This window comes from Cajanus cajan, chromosome 9 (assembly GCF_000230855.2).
Source record: "Cajanus cajan strain Asha chromosome 9, NIPB_CcT2T_4, whole genome shotgun sequence".
Classification (NCBI taxonomy): domain Eukaryota; kingdom Viridiplantae; phylum Streptophyta; class Magnoliopsida; order Fabales; family Fabaceae; genus Cajanus; species Cajanus cajan.
Genome location: NC_138525.1, coordinates 3,599,492 through 3,623,113, shown reverse-complemented (window position 1 = coordinate 3,623,113; position 23,622 = coordinate 3,599,492). Strand labels below are relative to the sequence as shown.

The 23,622-nt window shown below is 32.4% G+C and overlaps 2 protein-coding genes and 2 non-coding genes across 7 annotated transcripts; 3 read left to right on the top strand and 1 right to left on the bottom strand.

Moving 5' to 3' along the window:
* The first annotated feature begins 3,435 nt into the window (after positions 1–3,435).
* Positions 3,436–16,264, top strand: LOC109813756 (PH, RCC1 and FYVE domains-containing protein 1). 3 transcript variants are annotated; one of them, XM_020378012.3, is made up of 10 exons: positions 3,436–3,545; positions 7,325–7,847; positions 8,745–8,831; positions 9,771–9,860; positions 10,295–10,375; positions 10,526–10,720; positions 10,819–12,951; positions 13,352–13,498; positions 13,878–14,263; positions 14,459–16,264. In XM_020378012.3, the coding sequence occupies exons 2-10, from the start codon at positions 7,779–7,781 to the stop codon at positions 14,589–14,591; spliced, it is 3,321 nt and encodes a 1,106-aa protein (XP_020233601.1). In that variant the 5' UTR covers positions 3,436–3,545; positions 7,325–7,778; the 3' UTR covers positions 14,592–16,264. The 3 variants fall into 3 exon arrangements, with proteins under 3 accessions (XP_020233601.1, XP_020233612.1, XP_082919568.1); XM_020378023.3 differs by lacking the exon at positions 3,436–3,545 and having other exon boundaries at positions 7,164–7,665; positions 7,796–7,847; XM_083063442.1 differs by lacking the exon at positions 3,436–3,545 and having other exon boundaries at positions 7,164–7,847.
* LOC114915762 (U1 spliceosomal RNA) lies at positions 16,104–16,264 on the top strand. The gene has a single exon (XR_003803847.2). It is a non-coding gene; the product is annotated as a U1 spliceosomal RNA (small nuclear RNA).
* A 731-nt stretch (positions 16,265–16,995) lies between these two features.
* On the top strand, positions 16,996–17,067 carry TRNAE-UUC (transfer RNA glutamic acid (anticodon UUC)). Its single transcript has one exon. It is a non-coding gene; the product is annotated as a tRNA-Glu (tRNA).
* A 2,531-nt stretch (positions 17,068–19,598) lies between these two features.
* On the bottom strand, positions 19,599–23,620 carry LOC109813774 (GTP-binding protein, HflX). 2 transcript variants are annotated; one of them, XM_083063443.1, is made up of 12 exons: positions 23,285–23,620; positions 23,155–23,217; positions 22,992–23,081; positions 22,757–22,869; positions 22,482–22,550; positions 21,797–21,941; positions 21,663–21,718; positions 21,500–21,550; positions 21,321–21,375; positions 21,136–21,192; positions 20,553–20,672; positions 19,599–20,460 (listed from the first exon to the last, which is right to left on the bottom strand). In XM_083063443.1, exons 1-12 carry the CDS (start codon positions 23,618–23,620, stop codon positions 19,993–19,995), a joined length of 1,623 nt encoding a protein of 540 aa, XP_082919569.1. In that variant the 3' UTR covers positions 19,599–19,992. The 2 variants fall into 2 exon arrangements, with proteins under 2 accessions (XP_082919569.1, XP_020233622.1); XM_020378033.3 differs by having other exon boundaries at positions 23,288–23,620.
* Positions 23,621–23,622: the final 2 nt, after the last annotated feature.

Genomic DNA, 23,622 nt, shown 5'->3' with positions numbered 1-23,622 from the left:
TAAGTTTTTTTTTATAATGTTTTTGCATATCAAAAAGTTTCGTGTAGGCTATTTAACTTTTTGGATCTAATTTGTGACACTCTTAAATTCAGTTCATAAAGTATATGCTAGACCCTCTTCAATGTTTAGATTATTTAAATGTGTCAAAAGACAAGATTGCTTTCGAAATGGAAGGAGGGTACTTAAAATATTGTGTCAGATTGATTTTTAAGTGAAGCATTTGAAGAAATTTTTATGATTTATATATAGTCTACGTGTGAATGCAAATTGTTAAATCATACATTATTAATTTCTATGATATATAATATATATACAATATTTAGGGAAGAAGTATTAGTAAAACACTTATTTAAACATTAATCTTAATATTCTCTTATTTAAACTATTAAATAAATCGTGGGAATTATCTATAACACCATACATACTATGAATCTGAATTCAGAAGATGAAGTTACTCCAAAAGATAGTTTCCCTTTAATAATTGAAGTGCAAGGACCACCACGCAGAAGGAGTGAAAGGGTAACCCCTCACAATAGTCATCCTTAAAAGAAGACCACTAATGCAACACGTTGGGTTCTCTCTTTCATCTTGGTCAAAATTGACAAATAACCTTTTTAAAGGTTTGGTCGACTTCACTAAATAATTGTGAACTATATAGTTACTTAGATTTGAAGAATATCTTTATATATATATCACCTCATATTTCAAATTATATATAAATTAATGTCCATCTTAGGTTATAGCACCATGTTATTATGCAAAAAAATAGAGCTTAATATTGTATAACTATATGCTAATGGTTTTTATTATAGTTTAATCATCTTTAACTTTTGCTTATATATATATATATAAAATTTAAATTAAGATAAAGCACGATTCTATTCAAAGGTAAATTAATGTGCAAAATTAATTATTAATCTCTTTAAGATTTTTTTAGTGAGATAATTAATAAAAGTGAATGAAGGTAACTAATTGTATCACCATCATGTGACAATTTTTGCTTTTATCTAAAATTTAATTAACCTCAGTTTACAAAAATGTTGAATATTAATTGAGTTTTTTTTTATATACTATAAATCTCAATAAATAAACTTCATTTAAGCATTCAAAATATCCTCCATGCTATGAGGAGCAAATGTACAGGAAAATAAGTAGTGAGTATGTTATCAAAATCAGCTCGATCGGACCAATTGATTCAACAACTAATTTGGTAAATTAGTTAGATAATGAATTATTAGATTGGTTATACAATTGAAACAAGGCGATCCGATCTAAATCAGCTAGGTTGAATTAGTACTAGGTTAATATGCTTGAATCCATTTTGTAAAATATATTGTGCAATGTTCTATATATGATTAAGGTTTAAACTAATAGTAACATGATAATTAACTTATATTACATTAACCATTTCATGTATAACAATTATATGTTAACTTATTAATCATTCCAAATCCCTTCAATAATATTCCCTTACAAAGAATAGTATTACTCTACTTTTGACAATTTCAAGAGACAAAGTATGGGTGAATAATTATAATAAGCACTCTTACATATTTTTTTTCTAGAGTAAAGCAAGAAAGTACTTCTTGTGTTCTTTATTATAAGAAAAAAATTACACACATTTTTTATATTTAAATATAAATAAATTAACTACTTTGATCTCATTTAATAATATTTTTTTTAAAAATATTATCCATTTAATGTATGACTTTTATGTTGTACTACTTTTTTTTTATACATTTATTACAATGACCTCATTAGTGAAATTTAATGTAGATAATTAATTTTATTAATATGCATAAAATTTTTATTTTTTTATAATACATAAAAGAGAGTATAGTTCAATTGAGGGCATGGTATTTGTAGATTTTGGGTGTGGGTGAATCATAAATGTGTGGCTTGAATTGAATTACATTATCATTCTAATGATTCATTTAAAACATAAAAGATTTTGTGTCATTATTAATTTTTTTTTATTTTATATAAAGTTGATTTACATAATATCTTAAAGTTGATAACTAAGAACTAATTTACTTTTATGATTAAACATTATTTCAACACAGAGAATTAAATTTAAAATCACCATATCAACTATTAATCTTTCCGCGTGAGGCTAAAATATTCTAGTTAAATTTTAATTTTGACACGCAAATTTCAACTCATCATTATAAAGTTCTCATAACTGATTCATATAAGTTGGAGTAGAGCTATTATTATATGCAATATACTAATTAGTGAAAGTGACCTAACACGTGTGAATATTCTAACGAATTCAAATCAATAAACAGATCAAATTTAATAACACAGGCTGTGATTCAAGGATATGATTTTACAAACGACTTGTATTTGAAAAGTAACTATTGGAAGTAAATTATTTTTGTGTGAATTTACATGTTCATGTGTTAACTTCTACTTTGTTTAATAGAGGTGAAACAAACAAGGAATTAATAGGAAACAGTGAAAATAAATGAAAGATTTAAAAATTAGATATGTTTGATTGAGATGAATTGATGAGAGGAGAAATTAAAAAGTAGTAGCTCTTACTTAAAAAAAAAAAAAAACCAAATTGGTAAGAGATTGTATGGAAATCAATGAACAATATAAGGGTAAAAATAATATTTTTATTTATTTATTTTCTCTCTTATTCTTTTTAAATTAAACACTCTTATTTTTACTCTATTTCCTATTTATTTATATCTATTTTATTTTTCTCTTCTCTATTTTTACTCACCTTATTTCTTACTTATTTTTTTTCCTTCCCAACTCCTACCAACACACAATTTGAATAATTGAGATTGACTTGAAGATTAAAGTAATATACACAGAATATTAAATTTAATCTTTGTTCTCATCATTGTAACCCTTAATTAAAAAAAAAAACCATATCTATATATCTCCTCCAGCTAATATATATTGAAGACAGCAGCAAACAAAGATAAATTTGTAAATTAATTATTAAATTATTGGAGTTGATCATCATAGACTTTTTTGGAAAACATTGGAAATGGAATATGATATCCTTTTCCCACATGATGTGAAAGTAACGTAACTATTATGAATGTGGTAAAGATGTGTTGGATCGGATATGAGGTCCATGAGGGTACAGTATAAGTTCTGTGAATGTAGGGCATGCAATGAAAAATTAGGACCACTTGGGGACCTCTGAGCTTGTGGCTAAGGCCAACTTTTCCAAAAAGTGTACCACACTAGTGTTGGTCTCAATCACTAACACCATTGCCAATGGTATCATGGGTGTTTGTGAACTCCAACCCACTCTGCACATGCATGCATTTTCATCTTAGTTTTTCACAGCACTCAACCAATGCTTATTACTTATTGCACTTTATTTGCTTCCATGTGTGTGGAGTCTTATAACTTCATCAACCTCATCAACCTCATCAAACATAGGTACGTGATAGCAACCCAAAGCTGATTAATTCATAAAAATAATACAACCTGGGTGAGGCTTATGCTTATCATAAGAACCTGCTCATTGCATGCGCTTTCACTGCCTAATTATTGCTGGCTAACCGCACTTTGCTCCGGTGAGTTTCCTACATCCTTACCATTTCTAACATGCTATCATATAATTCGCAATCACAGATAACATTAATTATCTTTTTTTACTTTTGAATAATATAAAATTTAAATTAAGATAACATATGTTCTCATATAATAGAGTTAGAGTTAATTATTAACCTATATCTTTGAGGATTTTCAATGATATTATAGATTATTTATTCCATTTCTAATACAAATTGGCATAAAATGATATAAAACATCAGAAAAATTAAATTCAATCTTGAGTACTAACCGATGAGAGTAAAGAGATTTAATTAGTTGTGTTACCCTTAAAGAGCTAACATTATCCTTTAAATATGTTGTTAGAGTATCGCGAATTTAATATTTATATTTACTTCATAACCCCATTACACTTTATGTATATCTTCATTATTAAGAACATTTGCCTTAACAAAAAATTATGAAGTTATCCATGATTATTAAATGAGCATGACTCAAATCAATTTTCTTTATGATATATTTGAGCCTTTTTAATTTACGAAAAAAATTATGTTATATAGAGATTGATTAAGAATCATATAATTCATGACAATATTTAATAATTTTTCCTTCTTAACATAGAGGAATTATGGACAAAATTTAGGAAGGTATTGTTCGTTAATTAGAATTGTAATTTTATTTTAGTAATTAACATTTACATTTAATTGAATCACTAATTATACAAATTATCAAGGTGAAACTTTATTTATGATCAAAAGATAATATCAACTATTTAAGTTTTTTTTAATAAATTATTAATCAGGTAATCTCTTAATATAGTCTAATAGTCAATCTTTACATAACATTTATTTAAGTTTTTCAATTTTTAAAAAATAATTAATAACATTTTTTTAATGTATCATGTAATAAAGACTAGTTATAGTGACTATATTGTCCAAGATCACTTAATAAATTATCTTTAACATTCTCTCTCTTTCTCTCTCATGTTAAAATTCATTAAAAATAATAAAATTATGAGAGATTTTATTAAATTAGATGTGACTCATCAAAATTATATTTTTTAATAAATTTTAATCAATAAAAAATGTTCAATAAAATATTCCTATAACAGTTGGAAAACTATTAATATTATCTATATGTATAAGTAAAATACTTTATTGAGAGAGACAATTTATTTGTGTGATATCAAAATTTGAAAAGAAATTAAGCTCTAACTAAAAATATTCTTGGTGAAAAAAAGAAAAAGAAAAAAAAGGTTCCTGATATTCCTCTCTCGTTTTACATAGATGGTTCAATAAAAATAAAAAGAGAGGATGTATTAATATATTAACGTCGGTCTCACATTTATCTATCTACACCTAAAACTATTTTTAAGATGGATTTTTTTTAAAATAAATTATAATTTTATTGAATTTCACAATTTTTGAAATGCAAAATTACTTATTAGAGAATCAATTTCATTTAACGGCTGATTGCCAATCGATGACAACATTAATTCATTTAATCCTTCTTAAAATTCTTTTTTCCTTGTGTGTTTTATTAATTTTAGTTTTATTTCTTTATACTAAAATCACAGTGACTGCAAAGAATTATTCACGTTATTTCATGTGTAATACATGCATTTATAAAAGAATAAACCAATGAGATCACTATAATTCGCATAATAATTAAGAAAAAAATTGAAATAAAAGTGAGAGAACCTAAATTTAATCTTGCATATTTATAATATTTTATATAATAATAAAAAAATAATAAACTAATAATGAGTGCATTAACGTCAATATTGTGGGTTGTTTCCCACATATCAATATGACAAAATTAGACCTCGATCTCCTCTATGTTAGTCAAAGGTTATTTTAACCATTAGTAAATAACCTTAGTAAAAGCACTTTATTATTATTATTATTATTATTATTATTATTATTATTATTATTATTTAGAATTGTGAACGAAAAAACTTGAATTGGGTCTTATACGGCTCACAAAGAAAGTACTAAATTAAAGACAAATGAAAAGAAAGTTAATATTTTAAATTTTATAACATTTCCTTCTTTTTTTTTTTCTTTTTTAATTTTGCATAAAAAATGATGATCTTTTACTTTTAATCTATGTATTTTTTGTATTCTAGTTTTAATCTTCGTATGATCCCCTGGGAAGAGGACAAATTGGTTGTACCTATTTAAACAACAACAGAAATTTTAGAGCATTATCACGATAAGGATGAAAAATATTAATTAAAAAATACAGCATCTTTACCTTTTATTTAATATTTTAAATTCACTAATTTAAGTAATTTTCATGAGTGACACCAAAAGTGAGACATGAATTTTCGAATTGATAGTTGCATCTCTAGTTGATAGATGATGATGTATCAAGTTAAGGTTAATGTGTTACCGGTTCATTGTACATGCTTCGCAGGTTTTGAGAGGAAAAAATGTCTCCACAAGATGATAAAGGGCAAATGAATGCCAGTGACATGAATAGTAACAAATAATTATTTATTTATAATTAGAACTAATATCTTTTTTTATTTTTATTTTTATTTTTATGTATCATGTGATCACTTTTAAATTAATTGTCTTGTACATCGTATAGGATTTTTAAATCTCAAATAAAAAAAATAAAATTACATATGAATTTAATTACAATAAATCGGTAATACAAGACTGTATTTAGTTACGATAAAAAATAGTGTAAATAAATAAAGAAGCGAGAAACATTGGGAAAAAAAAATAAAAATGTAATAACGTACGCACACACTTCACTTTACATCACTTCACAATCCTACTCATTAGTTGCAAGGTTTAGTGGCTCCAAATTCACTTTGCTTTTCCAAAATATCACATCTCTAGAAGCTCGGTTATTAGGGTTCCAAACCACAATATCTCATCTTTTTCTTCTTCTTTCCAAAATTAGAGCATAACTTTGTGGATTGCGATCTCATGCACTAATTATTATATCTTTTATAATTTAAATATTTTCTAATTTGTATTTCATTTTTTAAAAAAAGTATCATTGGTATCTCACGTAAATTTAAATATAAAATTGAAAATAAAAAAATAAAAAAATAATCTTATTATTACATTCTGGTTTAAATGATGAAAAAATAATCGTGAAAGATTAACGATGAAATAATCTCATGTTTAGTCACCGCCACCCAACGAGGACAAAGCGATTCCGGCATTTTCGGCAACGCAATTATATTCACATGTATAAAATCACCATCCAAACGCTACCTTTTATTCTTTTCTTAAATTCTCTTTTTTTAAATAATATTGCTTTGTTTTTAGTTTCTAATAATACTCACAGTATTGACTCAACCCTTTTCTATCACATCTTGTTTAATATTTATTTATTACTCAAATCTGTCCCTTTCTTTTTTATTTTATATTCTAATAAACCATTTTTTTATTATTATTAATCTCTTGTACAGTTTCAAAATAGTTTAAATTAATCAAAACGCAAGCGTAGCGTAGTGGCAAAGTGGCAAAATCGAAAAATTTTCACGATGTTTAGGGTAATTTCTCCACGGGTTTCACTTTTTTTTTTTTTTTTTTTTTTTTTTTTTTTTAAATTTTATTTTAATAATTTAAAAAAAAAATTTAGTTAATTTAGCTTGCATGTGTTATGAGCTCTCACACTACACACTACACACACTCCTGACTCCTGACTCCTGAGCCATAGACGAGAGTGTGTTTCTTTTTTATGCTTTTTATAATTCCATTCTGCTTTCTCTCTCTAGAACCTCACTTTCTCACTCTACATCCCTCTCCCTCTCTCTCCTCTGCAACTGATTTTCCAGATCATAGTTCCCTAGATTCTCCCATTCGGTTTTCCCGCACTTTCTAGCCGCGATTTTCTCCTCCGCCGCGCCGCGCCGAGCTCGGCGACCTCTCGATCACCGGAATCTGCGGACCGTCCCCTCGGTTCCTCGATCGCTTCGTTCCGCCGCGACCTAGCGACAAGCGACGCTGCCGATAGCTCACTTCGGAGCACGCGCGAAGCTGCGGAGCAATGCTCCGGCACGGTGAGTGCGCGATGGAGCTGTAATTATGGTGGATTCGCGCGCCGGAGAAGGCTCGGAGCTGGTGGAGCGAGGGTTTGAGTGGATTCTTCGCTGAATTGATGAATGGAAGGGTTCGGGTACGAGAACGGGTGAATGCGAAAGATTAGTGTTTAGATTTGAGGAGAAAGTGAAAGTTTCTAATTAGTGTGTTTTTTTTTTGTTTTTTGTTTTTTTTTTTGTGTTTCGCGTGATGTCGCGGACTGGTAGAATGGCTTCGGATCTTAGCAGAACCGGTCCTGTGGAAAGAGACATTGAGCAGGTGTATATCTTTGTTTTGTCCATTTCTTTGGAAGCTTTTATCTTATGTTCTGTGCAGCGTTGTGCTTTGATTTTTATGTTAAGAGTACTGTTTGCTTTTAGATTTTGCGTATCCGTGTGGTGTGCGCTGTACAGTGGTGCCAATGTTCTTATTTGCTGTTGTTGGGGGCACTATTATGAGGTTGTGATTAGGGAAGGAATAGGTAATTGGGTTAATTTCGCTAGGAATGGATGTCTAGTTGCAATAAATTTTGTTTGTTAATTTGACTGCCAGCTAGGATTGTGTCATTTGGTCAAGCTAGTTTACATAACTAATGGTTTTATGGTTGGCAGTGAAAATCTTGGTGATTTTGAGCTCTTGCTTAGTGAAATTCAAATTTACTTGATGAGTGTGTTGTATGAACTTTAGTGTGTGTTATGACTTTAGAGTTCAGAGTGTTGTTCAAAGATTAGGCAGCTTCTTTAGTGGACTGAATATTATAGATTTTTGGCTGAGTGTTAAATTAACTTCCTTTTCATAAAATTTATGTTTCACTAATTTGATCATTTATGAATCTTTCTATTTAATAGCGCTTTCTTTTATGGATCATTTAGGTGTTAGATACCATGTTCTGCCACAGGAATACAAGGAAATGCAATGTACTGTTATCATTATATTGACTAATTGACAAGAGTTGGATATGCTCTTTTATATATGATGTCATTGTAGTAAATTACATGATAGCATTGTATTAAATTGCTGTGGTATGTGATATTTTAGCAGGCTGCTGTTGATTCTTGTCAGTCAAATGTTATCTGTGCGCTGTGCTTATTCAGTGATTCCTCTGTTATAAGTGTTCTTCTATCTTCAGATGTGCTGTATATGATGGATGAAGTCCTTTATTGATCTTATTTACAGGCCATTACTGCTTTAAAGAAAGGGGCCTGCTTGCTCAAGTATGGAAGAAGGGGAAAGCCCAAGTTTTGCCCCTTCCGTCTTTCCAATGTGAGCCTTACACTCTTTTTCTGTAGATTCAAATTAATCCATTTTAAGTTGTTTAATTTTTTCAAAGAATTATATTTGATATTAATAACTTTATCCTTGTATATTTTCAAAACTAAGCTCAAACCAATGACGTTTTATTTTGTATTTATTTATTCTTAAATAAGGTGAAAATATTTCTTTGAATGACTAAGAGATGGTAGGGGACCTTGAAGTTGAATGACAAAGACTGTGAATAATCTGTGAAGAAGAGTAGAAGAAATGCAAAGTATGCGTCATTGCATCAAACAAATTAAACTGAAAATTAGGAGATCTAAAGTTTCATGCTTTACAAGCAAAAATTACAAATATTGTAGAAAAATCAATGGCTTAGCAGAGATTAGGTTACCTTAGCTTAAGATTAGGTTTCCCAAAGTGTTTGCAGCAACATGAAAATTTTATTATATCACAATTAATTTTTCTTCATTGGAGTTGAGCAACCCTGACTAGTTCACTGGGAAAAAGTTTTAGTGTGGGTTGGATACAACTTCTCTCGTGCATGAGAGTGATTTGTTCTGTTTAAGACAACCTTTGTGCCAATATTAAAAAAAATGGGAAGCTTGCTTTTAAAAAACTTGTCAGATATTGTTAAGGCAAGTACTATAATCCACATATCTAGAATGTAAATTTAAATTTGAAGGTAAGCATGCATGTTACCTAATTGACCACCACCTGATTCCACATCAAACTGTTGTATTTGGTGGTTATGCATGCTATTATGGAAAAACTTTCATGCCATTTTATGGTTTGAAAGCTATATGATTATTTTGTTGTTCGTATGATCTTGCTTGTGGTTTATTTATATTATTTTCATAATTTATTTGTTTTCATTACATTAAAGTTTGTCTTAATGTGTTTTCCAGTTGCCAAAAATTAAGATTTGATTTTTTATAATTTTTTCAGGACGAATCTGTTTTGATATGGTTCTCAGGGAAAGAAGAGAAGCACCTTAAACTGAGTCATGTCTCTAGAATTATATCTGGACAACGGACAGTAAGTTTTTAGAAAGTGAAAAATGTGATGATTATTTATAAGATAGTTCTGTTCAATTTGATGTTTGTATGACTAATACAGTTTGTGTCATCTATCTCTATATGCACTTGATATGTTAGTGTGACTACCATGTGCTGGAAGTCAACATAAGTAAATATCATATGTTTCATTATCTATCTACAGTAAAATGCTTTGTTTCTATAGTATTATGAATAGTTTACAATATGCTTGTTTGTGGTAACTATTAGATTGTGTTTTGCTTTGAGGAACATGATGATGTTTTGTGCTGTTTCAGTGTCCTATTCGAATAAGTTAACATTTATCCAAAAAGACATTACTCATGCCTTCTTGACTTTCAGCATCTACAGTGAATTCATTTCAAGTGATAAGGTTCTCTGTTATGATTGATAAAACATGGCCTCTATTTTTTTCAGCCTATCTTTCAGAGATATCCACGACCTGAGAAAGAATACCAGTCATTTTCTCTTATCTACAATGATAGGTCTCTGGACTTGGTATGAATCTTCATTCCTCCCCTCTTTTGATTTTTTAGCTGCAGTTTGTCTGTTGCTTGGCTTGTACAGATGTAGATATTTTGAACTGTATCAATAAATTTTGTATGCAGAAGTTTAACACAATCTGGTGATCTGATTCTTTTCTGCTAGATATGCAAGGATAAAGATGAAGCTGAAGTTTGGTTCAGTGGTTTAAAAGCATTAATTTCTCGTAGCCATCACCGGAAGTGGAGAACAGAGTCAAGAAGTGATAGTATTCCATCTGAGGCTAATAGTCCTCGAACATACACTAGAAGGAGTTCTCCCTTAAATTCTCCCTTTGGCAGTAATGAAAGCCTGCAAAAGGTATTAAGATATTGCTTATGTCCCTTCTATTTTCTCCATCTTTCTCTCCATTTCAGTTAAAGATGTATCCTAAGAGAATATTTGTTTGTGCTATTCAGGATAGTGGGGATCACCTTCGCCTTCATAGCCCATATGAGAGCCCCCCTAAGAATGGTTTGGATAAAGCATTAGATGTGGTTTTGTATGCTGTCCCCCAAAAGGGTTTCTTCCCTCCAGATTCTGCCAGTGCTTCAGTACATTCTGTGTCATCTGGAGGATCAGACAGTATGCATGGTCATATGAAGACAATGGGTATGGATGCTTTTAGAGTTAGTCTATCTAGTGCTGTTAGCACATCCAGCCAAGGTTCTGGTCATGATGATGGTGATGCTCTAGGGGATGTTTTCATTTGGGGAGAAGGCACAGGTGATGGTATTCTGGGTGGTGGGAAATACCGAGTTGGGAATTGTTTGGGTGCAAAAATGGATTCTCTATTTCCCAAAGCCTTGGAATCTGCTGTAGTTCTTGATGTACAGAATATTGCTTGTGGTGGACGACATGCGGCCATAGTGACTAAACAAGGTGAAATTTTCTCCTGGGGGGAGGAATCAGGTGGAAGACTAGGGCACGGTGTTGACTCTGATGTTCTCCATCCAAAGCTTATAGAAGCTTTAAGTAATACAAATATTGAACTTGTAGCTTGCGGGGAATATCATACTTGTGCTGTGACACTTTCTGGTGATCTTTATACATGGGGTAATGGCACATACAATTATGGCCTTCTAGGACATGGAAATCAAGTGAGCCACTGGGTACCAAAAAGAGTAAATGGCCCCTTAGAAGGCATACATGTTTCATATATTTCTTGTGGACCATGGCACACTGCTGTTGTAACATCTGCTGGTCAATTATTTACTTTTGGTGATGGTACATTTGGTGCTTTGGGTCATGGAGACCGAAAAAGCGTTTCATTACCAAGGGAAGTAGAATCCCTCAAGGGTCTTCGTACTGTGCGTGCTGCATGTGGTGTTTGGCATACTGCTGCAGTTGTGGAAGTCATGGTTGGAAATTCAAGTTCCAGTAACTGTTCTTCGGGGAAGCTGTTTACTTGGGGTGATGGAGACAAAGGTCGACTTGGGCATGGTGATAAGGAAGCAAAACTTGTTCCAACCTGTGTTGCCCTCATTGAACCCAATTTTTGTCAAGTTGCTTGTGGACATAGTCTCACTGTAGCACTTACCACTTCTGGCCATGTCTATACAATGGGTAGTCCTGTCTATGGCCAGTTAGGAAATCCTCAAGGTGATGGGAAGTTGCCAACCCGTGTTGAAGGGAAATTGTCAAAGAGTTTTGTGGAGGAGATAGCTTGTGGTGCATATCATGTTGCAGTTTTAACTTCAAGGACTGAAGTTTACACTTGGGGGAAGGGTGCAAATGGCCGTTTAGGCCATGGCGATACAGATGATAGAAATACTCCAACATTAGTCGAAGCTCTGAAAGACAAAGATGTCAAAAGTATTGCTTGTGGAACTAATTTCACTGCAGCTATATGTCTGCATAAGTGGGTATCTGGTGTTGACCAGTCTATGTGTTCTGGCTGTCGAATGCCATTTAATTTCAAAAGAAAACGCCACAATTGTTATAATTGTGGACTTGTTTTTTGTCATTCATGTAGCAGTAAGAAGTCTCTGAAGGCTTCAATGGCACCAAATCCCAACAAACCTTATCGTGTCTGTGATAATTGTTTTAATAAAATTAGGAAAACCGTAGAAACTGATTCTTCATCTCATTCTTCTGTGAGCAGAAGAGGAAGTGTTAATCAGGGGTCTTTGGAGTTGATTGATAAGGATGATAAATTGGATTCCAGATCCCGTAATCAACTTGCCAGATTTTCTTCAATGGAATCCTTGAAACAAGTTGAAAGCAGATCTTCAAAGAAAAATAAGAAATTGGAATTCAACAGCAGCCGTGTCTCGCCTGTTCCAAATGGGGGTTCACAATGGGGAGCATTGAATATTACTAAATCTTTTAATCCTGTCTTTGGATCATCGAAGAAATTTTTCTCAGCTTCTGTTCCTGGATCTAGAATTGTTTCCCGAGCAACATCCCCAATATCTAGACGGCCTAGTCCACCTCGTTCAACTACACCAACCCCAACACTGGGAGGTCTCACATCCCCGAAGATAGTTGTGGATGATGCCAAGAGGACTAACGATAGCCTCAGTCAGGAGGTTATTAAATTAAGATCACAGGTATCTTGCTTTAAGCATTCACTGTCAGTATCCCCTTTTTTGCTGTAGTAGTTTGAATAGAATTTTAACAAAATGGACTCATACAGTCGTTTGGCACCATATTTTTTTTGTATTATAAATAATCATTTTTTATGACATTAATTTATGTGAATTATGTCTGGTGAAATGAGCTAGACACTGAAGAAGGGAGTTATTATGCTAGTTCATCATCTGTTGACAATTTATTTTTTTCATAAGCAGTTGACTGTTCCATATAGAGGATGCCTTATCTTAAGTATACTTTCATAGGCTGGAAATTATTTTTTTCTCCTTCTTTTCACATCTTTATTTTTCTTACAAGAATGTTTAACTCACTTGGTTGTCTATTTGTAGCAAGCCTAATAATTTTTTCCCCTTGTAGGTGGAAAACCTGACTCGGAAGGCCCAACTTCAAGAAGATGAGTTGGAAAGAACAACTAAACAGCTAAAAGATGCAATAGCAATTGCCGGGGAAGAAACTGCCAAATGTAAAGCAGCAAAGGAAGTAATAAAGTCACTTAATGCCCAGGTAGAAACTTTAATCCCTAAGCTAATTTAACGAATTAGAGTATTACAACCAAAATCTCCTATTCATGAAGAAAACAATAGGAGCAAAAACCTTTACATTTAATGGGTGGGAGCCTTTTCTTTTTGAAACAAATCAACTGTTATCTCCTAGAAAAATTTTCTTAGCTAAAGCTATATATTTAAGATTGTCTAAAGTAACATTAATTGACCCTAAAATAAATTGTAACGCCCTGAAATGGTTCAGTGAAGCCTGATAACAATTTTAAGCCCAAATAATGGATTTTTTTTTTAAATATATCTTTAAGCTTGTGTAGGTTTGTTCTAGATGTATCAAAACTAGGCTAACTGATCCAACTTTATTTGTTTCTTGTGTTGAGTAGTTGAAGGACATGGCTGAAAGGCTACCTGTTGGAGCTGCTAGGAATGTCAAATCACCGTCTCTTGCTTCTTTCGGTTCCAATCCTAGTTCCAATGATGTTAGCTATGCTTCCATTGATCGATTAAATATTCAAGCAACAAGCCCAGAGGCAGATTTAACTGGATCAAATAACCAGTTACTTTCAAATGGATCAAGCACAGTCAGTAGCCGTAGCACAGGTCACAATAAACAGAGCCAATCAGATTCAATTAATAGAAATGGGAGCAGAACTAAGGACAGCGAATCCCGTAATGAATCCGAACGGGTTGAGCAAGATGAGCCTGGTGTATATATTACACTCACCTCCCTTCCAGGAGGTGTAATAGATCTTAAGAGAGTTCGCTTTAGGTATGCAATGCTCTGTGGACATTGTGTTTCTGTCAATTTAATTGCATATTTTCTCTATTTGAAAATAGAAAGTAATATCCCACTGTAATGTTTATAGTTTCGTAACTGGTGGGACAATTCAGATAATAACTACACAGTATTTCGCGATTAGAAATTTTATAACCTGAGTTTTAACCTTAAGATTGGTGAATGCAGTCGGAAACGGTTCAGTGAGAAGCAAGCAGAGCAATGGTGGGCTGAAAATCGTGCAAGAGTATATGAACGGTACAATGTGCGCATGATAGACAAGTCTTCTGTTGGTGTTGGGAGTGAAGACCTGGCTCATTGACATGACAACCTGTAAATGAGGTGTTTTTCCACAGGGATCGCACTGATCAATTACATTTGGCTTCCATCTAATATAAAACGAGGGAAGCTGGGGATTGGCATAGTAGGAGAGAATAGGGATTGATTGTGATTTTGTAATTCCTCTTCGTTTTCTTCTTTTTCCACTTTGATTCCACTTTCCATTTTTTCCCTATATGTATCTTGTGTGGGGGTTGAGGGTGAGAAATGTAAATTCTTAGTAGGTTGCAGGCTCTGGTTGAATGGAGCTGCAGTGTAAATTCCATAAGCGAATGCATTTGCTAATTTTTCGTCTACACGGGATATAAATTCCTTCAGCCATGGGAAGAACGGCACTAAGTAGTTAAATATACATGGCCCTGGGCAATTGCGTTCTTTTAAATTTTTCCTCCTCTTGCAGTTGGAGTTGGGCACATGTCTAACGAGTAGACCTTTGCACCACACTATTCATTCATTTTAACATCGTTATATTTGTGTGACTATATATTATATTCAAGGGAAATAATGTGATAAAACATAAATTAGTCTTTAAATTATATGAAATTTTATAAGATTTTTCAACAATCGTCTGCGTGTTTGGATTATTCTGTAACTTCAAAAAAATTCAGTTGAACAGTAATGTTATAAATAGTTACTTCTTCATTTGGTGCTTGGGAATGTGTGAAATTTAAACAGATTATAGTTAATAGTTACAAAATACTAATTATTGGCTATAGTTAATAGTTAATATAGTTAGTATTTATACAATTAACATATTTGATAATTCATCAATGACACGAAATATCATACTCAGTTTGTTAATTCACACGAGTCCCATATCGGTGAGGTTAGATATAGTGTTATCAGCGCGTGTGCTGCCGTTGAAGAAGCAACACGGGTTAGAATACGAACTCCACCTCGGAATTGCTTAGATTGATTTCTGCTCTATGCCAAATGTGGATGCATGCAACCTGCCTAGCATAATGCTTTAATCGTAAAAGGTATATATATTCAGCCTTTCAACTCTCAAATTGATTCGAATCCATTTCATTTGAACGTCAAGTTAATCTTCCTAAGAGAGAGACTTTAGGGATTATAAACTCGAAAACCTATTGTTTTCTTCTAATTTCTTTAGATAACTAATTGGAACTGAGAGTAATGCTGGGCTCGTGTTTTCTGGTGTCTAAGACACGTAACTCGTGATAAACACAACATCTAATTTGGATTCAGCAGAGTCTCAGATTTCCTCACTGCACGGTGAAGTAGAGGTTATGGTGTTGACACTTTGTGAAGGACAACAATTTGAATCTCATTGTCGTTGATGTTCCCTGCAATGAAATGGGATGTTCTTATGACTATGACAAAAGTTGACTCACAAGGACGTAAGAGGTTTTTCCTTCTAGCTGTATTGTAGATCCCTTCCGCATAGTAGTGTATATAAGTCCCACACCGATGAGATTATCTGAAGTAGTGGGTGGGATAGACTATAAAATAAAGGCAAGTAGGAAAGAGCAACATACTTACCTGGACGGGGTCAATGGGTGATCAACAAGGCCCATGGCCTAGGCTGGTGACCTCCATTGCACTTGGGAGGGGTGCTAGCCTAAGGTCTGTCCAAGAGACAGAGCCTACGTCATAATTTGTGGTAGTGGGGGCCTGCGTTCGCGCAGCCCCTTTCATCTAAGTTTAAATTTTTTTATCGTCCTTGTGCAGAGTTGATTTTAAATTGGTTCTTGGAGCTGTGGGTAAATGTTTAATTTAAAGGGCCTGTTTTCCTAATGCTTCATACGTTGGGCCGATTAATGTGTGTGGCCTTAAAGTATGTTCTTATTTTTTATTTCTTGTCATTGAATTACTATATAAGCCTTATATTTATTAAGCTGAATTGTGTTTAGCTTTATTTGCTTCTGTTTTGTGGTTGTCTGTATGTTTATATGATCTAAAGTATCAATTTGATTATTAAAGATTAAATGTTAGACTCAGAGAGATTGTAAAATTAATGATCTGATGAAAATGATAAAGTTAGGGAATGATAAAAGAAATCTAGAGCAGTGATTCCTTGTTTGCTGCATTGTTGGCTTGTTATATGTTGTTTCCGTTATGACTTCGATTTTAAATTTTCCTTGTGATTGTAATTTTCTCCTGTGGTTCTTGTGCACATCTCAAATGGGTTTCACTTTTTTTTTTTTGTATTTGATCATAAAATCAAACTAGTCTAATTAATCTTTTAAATATTTATTATTTATTATTTGAATAATTTTGATCACTGTTTATTCTTTTCCTTCGTTGTTAGTTGAGGTTTATATGACATTAAATAATATATGTATAATCAAGTTGGATGAAGATATCTCAGGTTGTAATATGTAACTAAATAGTATTATGAACATACGCAAAGTATTACCAATAGTTCCATTGTCGTCCAGCGGTTAGGATATCTGGCTTTCACCCAGGAGACCCGGGTTCGATTCCCGGCAATGGAAATTTTTGTCTTCTTATTCAATTTTCTATATTAACGTAATAAGTGATAAGTACTCATTTTAACATGTGCAGTCTAAAAATCCTTATTAAAAAAACCTTCTATGAAATACTTGTTTTATGTAACACCTTTTAGAAAGGTAAGATATAGTAACTTGAAATTTAGATTAGCGATTGTATTGATATACAAATACAAATTGTCACAATATAATTAACCGAGCACAAAATAAATCTTCTATCCTGAAAGAAAAAATGGAATCTTGTAGTTTTCAATATATCACTATTTTGCAATTATTACTTCAATTATGCACTGATGGACACATCTTTTGGCAGGAAGCATAAAACCTATGTGACTCGCTACAATTATGTTCCAAGGAAAGTTCATAAAATACATTGTTTGGAATGAGAATGGGAGGGAGAGGGGAGAACACATTTTTCAAAACAAATTTTCATTTGGTACATGTGAAAATGAGGAAAAGAAAAAGCTTTTTAATCCCGAATAAGCTTTTCTACAAATATTTTTAAGACCAAAAATAAATAAATAAATAAATAAATATATATATATATATATATATATATATATATATTTAAGTTAATATTAACTTATATCTAAATTAAAAAGCAATTTTAAAGAAATTAATATGAAGGAACTTCTTTCATTTCTAAATATTTTTTCTGCTAAAAAAGATTTTGAAGAAATTCATTTAGACAGATCCTATAATTAATCTCCAATATGGAGAGAAAGTTATTAATAAAATGAGAAAAATATAATTACTATTATATTCTTCGTAATTAAATCATACAGATAAAATTATCATATCATTTTTTATCAAGGTCATTTATGTCTTCTAAAAATATACTTTATTTTTTGGCTAAAAACCTATTTTGGTCCTTTATAATCTTTTTTTGTTTTAATTTAGTCTCTCATTAATTTTTGGTCTCAATTTGGTCTCAAACTAATTAATTAGTTTCAATTTAGTCCCAAATTAATTAATTAGTTTCAATGTGGGACTTTCCGTCCAAATTTCTTTAACGGTGTTAACTTTTGGCCACGTGGACGCCACGTAGATGCATACGTGGATGCCACGTGGATGAGGATTTTTCTGAAAACACCTGGACCCAGAACAGTCCGTTCTGAAACCGGAACGGTCCGTTCCAGGTGCAAAATTAACACACTGAAAATGTAACCAGAACGTCCCGTCCCGGTTTCAGAACGGGCCGTTCCGGTTTTTTTTTTATATATAAAATATTAATAATTTTATAAAATATATATTATTAATTATATTTTAATTATGTTATTATATCTAATAAAATAAATATATTAATATTTTTTTATATTTTATTTTATTATGTTTATCTTATTAATTTTTATCATTTTATTCTTTTAATCTTAAATAAGTTGCAAAAAATTATAAGTGATATTTAAATATTTCTTTAAAGAAAAAGAGAAAAGAAAAAATTATTACTCTATTTATAAGACAATTATATTTTATAAAAATAAGTAATTTTAAAATTTTTACCATAAAAAAATATTTTTTAAAATTATTTTATTTTTTAATAAAATTAATCAAGAATATTTGTTTAATTACATTTTTTATCTCTCAAGTATTACAATTGTGCAGTTTTGTGATCTCCAAGATTTTAATTGCATAATTTTAGTCCTTAAAGAATTATAATTGCGCGATTTTGGTCCTTCATTTTTTATATTTATATTTTTGTAAAAGTATATTAATATATATTGTTATATTTATCAAATTATTAGTTTATTTATAAATATAGTAAAAATATTATTGATATTAATTTATCAGTAATATTAAAATACTAATAATATATAAATTTTATTTATTTAGTAATAATAAATATATATCATTTGATACATTAAAAAAATAATAATATACGTTAATTTAAATAAACAAACAATTATATAATTTTAAAATATTATATATATATATATATTAAAATTTTAAAATTATAAAATTTTTAATGAGAAAGACTAAAATTGCACAATTATGATATTTGAGAGATTAAAATTGTTCAATTAAAAATTGTGAGACTAAAATTACACTATAATCTTTTAAGGACTGAAATTACTCAATTAAAACCTTACAGATCAAAATTGCATAATTATAATATCAAAAACACAATTAAGTAAAGAATATTTTATTCACAGTTTTGGAATGGGCCGTTCTGAATCCAGAACGGATCGTTCTGGAAGCAGAACGGGCCGTTCTGAAAGCAGAACGGGCAGTTCTGAAAGCAGAACGGGCAGTTCTGTTTTCAGAACGACTCATTCTGCTTCACTGGTGGTGTTTTAATTTTACAACCAGAACGGCCCGTTCCGATTTCAGAACGGGCCGTTCCGGTCCAGGCGTTTTCAAAAAAATTCTCATCCACGTGGATGCAACGTATGCATCTACGTGGCATCCACGTGGCCAAAAGTTAACTCCGTTTAAATAATTTGGACGGAAGTCCCACATTGAAACTAATTAATTAATTTGGGACTAAATTGAAACTAATTAATTAGTTTGGGACCAAATTGAGACAAAAAATTAATAAGTGTCTAAATTGAAACAAAAAAAGATTATAAGGGATCAAAATAGGTTTTTAGCCTTATTTTCTCTCATTTTTTTTTTTCTTCTCTTACCTTTTATCAAACAACAGATGATCTCATTTTCAACTAACTTTCCCTTCTCTTTTCTTTCCTTTATCTTTCATAAACTAAACAAAGCCCTAAAGTTTAGACAGAACTTGAGCAGCTTTGAAACACTTCATCTGGCTATAGAGGCCATGTTTTGTCCCCATCAGCACATAATTGCTCCATCAAAGTGTGGGAAAAGCTTAACAACAAGCATCTCTGGTCCAGCTAATTTTTTATTGTAATCAAACTTTCACATAGAAGAAAACAAGTAAAGAAACTGTGTCATTCTCATCTACTGCTCAACTACTATGCCAGACTCTTGATTGTGAGAGGGCCTCCATTTTCGATCAAAGGAACTTCTTTCAACCACTTGTGCACCCTTCTTATTCTGAACACTAAGTTTCTCATCTATCAATTTCATTAACTCTTGCAACCCAACTCCTGTGATAGCAGATGCTTTCAAATGTGGACCAGATTGTCCAATCATACCATCTTTTTCCACATCATTGTCCTTTTTAAAAGCCTCTTTTTTTTGGCCAGTCACAATTGAAGGTGAACAAAACTCACCTTCATCAACAGTATCATCCATGTATAACCAACCATCAGAATAGTCTTCTTTTTCTTGCATGACCCCACTGTCATTGTGATTGTCAATCTCCTTGATGCCTTCATTTTCTAGGCCAGAAATACTGCCAGCATCATCTCCATCTTCATCCTCAAGATATTCATCATTGTCCATGCATTCTTCTTCCATATCAATCTAAACATTCCAAGAGATTGTGGAAAGAGATATAGTCAACAATTTTTCTTGCATTTTGGTTGAACGGCAGATGAGTTATACACTTGTATTACCTTATTCCAAACTTCAATCATATTCTGAAGCTTCTCTTCTGACACCCCTATTTGTTTAAGAACTTGCAACACTGTTGAGCGATGCTCATTCAGATTGGGAGCAGTTGAATCCACCACATGCTTCAAGGAAAAAGATTTGTTAGTTGATTTGTCTATCAACACACGTAAAAGACTAATAATAGATGAAATTTAGTAAGATTTAGAACAAAAGTTACTATGAAGACCAAAAATGAGTCTAATGTGCTCGGTAATTTATACTGTAAAAGAAGTAACGGCCTATGTACAATTAAGAGAAACCATATGTAAGAAGGTCAATACAGGTATTACAAACATAAAGGATTATAGTAGCAAAAGAAAGTACTAATAATAGAAACTTTTAGCGCAAATCAACAATTATCTTTTTATCATCATTTATTTTTTATGCTTCCTTTTTTTTTCTCTTTTGTTTTTGGTTAATTAGGGCTAAAAGAAGATATTTGTAAGATTTTGAAACTAGTATAAAAATTAAAATCAGACAAGACATAAAATAATACTATAAATTATTTATGTTCTCCAGCAACTAAAAGGAAATGCAAAATCATACCACAAGGAGGTCTGCTTCCACCACTTCTTCTAGAGTTGCATGAAATGCTTCCACCAACTACAAATATTAAAAGAGAAAAGGTAGATAGGGTTATTGTCAAAAATAGAAAGTTGAAGAATAATACTGACAAAAATAATCAATAAACAATCATACCGACATAACAATTTGCTCATGCTTTAACATACCTGTATAGGCAAGTCAGATATGAATCCCACTGTGTCGCTTAAAAGCACTTTCTTCCTAAAAATATAATTAAGAATTTAGTATAGGGAAGCATATATATTCAACACTATCAACCAGTGCACAAAATAGAGAGTACAGCAACTAAGATTAGATTGAAATGATAATTTGTTGGTCAAATTACCCTGAAGGAAGAACAGCACTTCTTACTCTAGGATCAACTGTTGCAAACAGTCTGCAATACATGTAATACCATCAAGTATTCAAAGTGAAAAGGTAAAGTTAAAAATTATATTAGAATTAGAGAATAGAAATGGATAGTATAGATAAAAGTGAGGTGGTTTTACCGACAATCGCTATACAGATCACTGTCCGATAGCCTACTAACTAATGTAGATTTTCCCTAATAAAAACACGTAGAAAGCAAATTAGTAATGCTTCTAATTACAATAAATAGCAAACACATATTTAGACTACTTACAGCATTTGTGTACCCAACAATAGCAACAGTGGCTAAGCCCTGTCCGGATGAACCTCCACGCCTCTTGCGACCAGCACGTTGCAAAGCCCGGGTGCGGCGAACCTCTTCAATTTGAGATAATAGATAATTTCTCCTCTCTAGGATTCTAAGGGTATTTCACACTTCAGTGATCCAATTATGTGTAATAAAATCATCATAAAAACTGTTGGATTGCACATCAACAAACAGATCAAATTTCATAGACTAGAGTATTGGGCAAAAATACCCAGCAAGAATATATTATAACTGCCAACAATAGTTTAATCACAAAAAAGACTCCATGCATTGTAGCTTCAAGGCACCACATAACATGTACGAATACAAGTCTGGCACAGATATATGATATCTAATAGCACTCAGTGAGGACCTGTGCTCAATGGGATTAACCTTTAACTCACCACAGATTGAAGTTACAAGACCTAAAGCATAAAAATTTTCTCAACATTTCCCCCCTTCAAAATATTATTATTTGCATCAAGCACAATTACAGAGAACATTTGTAATGACTAGACACAATGAGAAAGTCAAAATTCAGCTTCGAAAATCACACAAATTTATAAGTAAACCATGAGATATGCTGGGAAAGGCAAAAATATATCACTTGAGAACAAACATATGCATCTTGAAAATTCAATACCAGTTATACCTTCGTCGCTGAAGCTGAAGTTCAGTTTCTCCAGCACCACTCATAAAACCTTGCCCCCCACTTCCTCTCCTGAAATTGACAAGCATCGAGTTTAGATACTGCTACTCTAATTAACAGTTTACTAATACACTAGACTAGGCCAGAGCATAAATGCATGCAGATATATGTGCCTAAAAGAGCAAGAGTGAGGAACAGTGATAAAAAGATTAAACAAAATTAGAGTTCAAATTGAAAGAAAGCATATGAAAGAGCAGAAAATTAGGAAATCAACAAACCCTCGGGCACTAACAACTTCAGCTTCTCCAGAAGCCCCAAATGTATAGCGACCACCAGGGCCTCGAACCCGAACAAGTCTAGTCTTCTTGTAGGATAGAGCTGCGAGCTCAGCCTGCACAGATGCCAAAGAATATTCAAAAAAACAATCACAACATTCAATTCAAGAAGCCAAATTTCATGTAACCTTTTTTTTATATATATATTTTCTTCTCCCATACATAAGAGTGTTCATACCTGGAGTTTTGCTTCCTTGGTGAAGGCATGAGCATTGAAGATCTCAATTATAAGTCCCACACGGTCCAGCACAGGTTTCCCCCAAGCCCTCTGCCAAGTACATAAAGCATTGCCAAAACAACCCTCATTTCACCATTCCAAAGACAAAACCGGTACGACATACCTCGAGGTTCCGTTGCTGAATCCCAGACAGTATGGCATTCACAAAAACCGCATCCACGTCACCCTGTCACACTTAACACGCTCACTCACCCAATCCTAATCTCCGCATGTAATGAAAAAGACAAAACAACCACCTTGGATTCGGCGGCAGCGATGTGGCACTTGACGTTGTCGACGGTCCCTTGGCCGAAGTAGGTGTCGGCGCGCGGGGTGCGGCACTGGACGAGGAGGTGAGGGGGGAGCGGCTTGTCGAAGAAATCGGTGTGGAAATAGCCATCGCGCTGGTCTTCGAGTGAGTTAGCGAGACAGAGAGCTTCGTTGAGCTTTGCCTGCAACAGCTTCTGGGACCGAACGCGCGGCTGAACCACTAGAAGCTTCGGAAGACTCGAAGAATACAGCCTCTTCCAAAGGAGTGAGCTTCTGCAACTTGTCAGCAATGACGCCGCAGAGAATACCTTTTTCAACATTT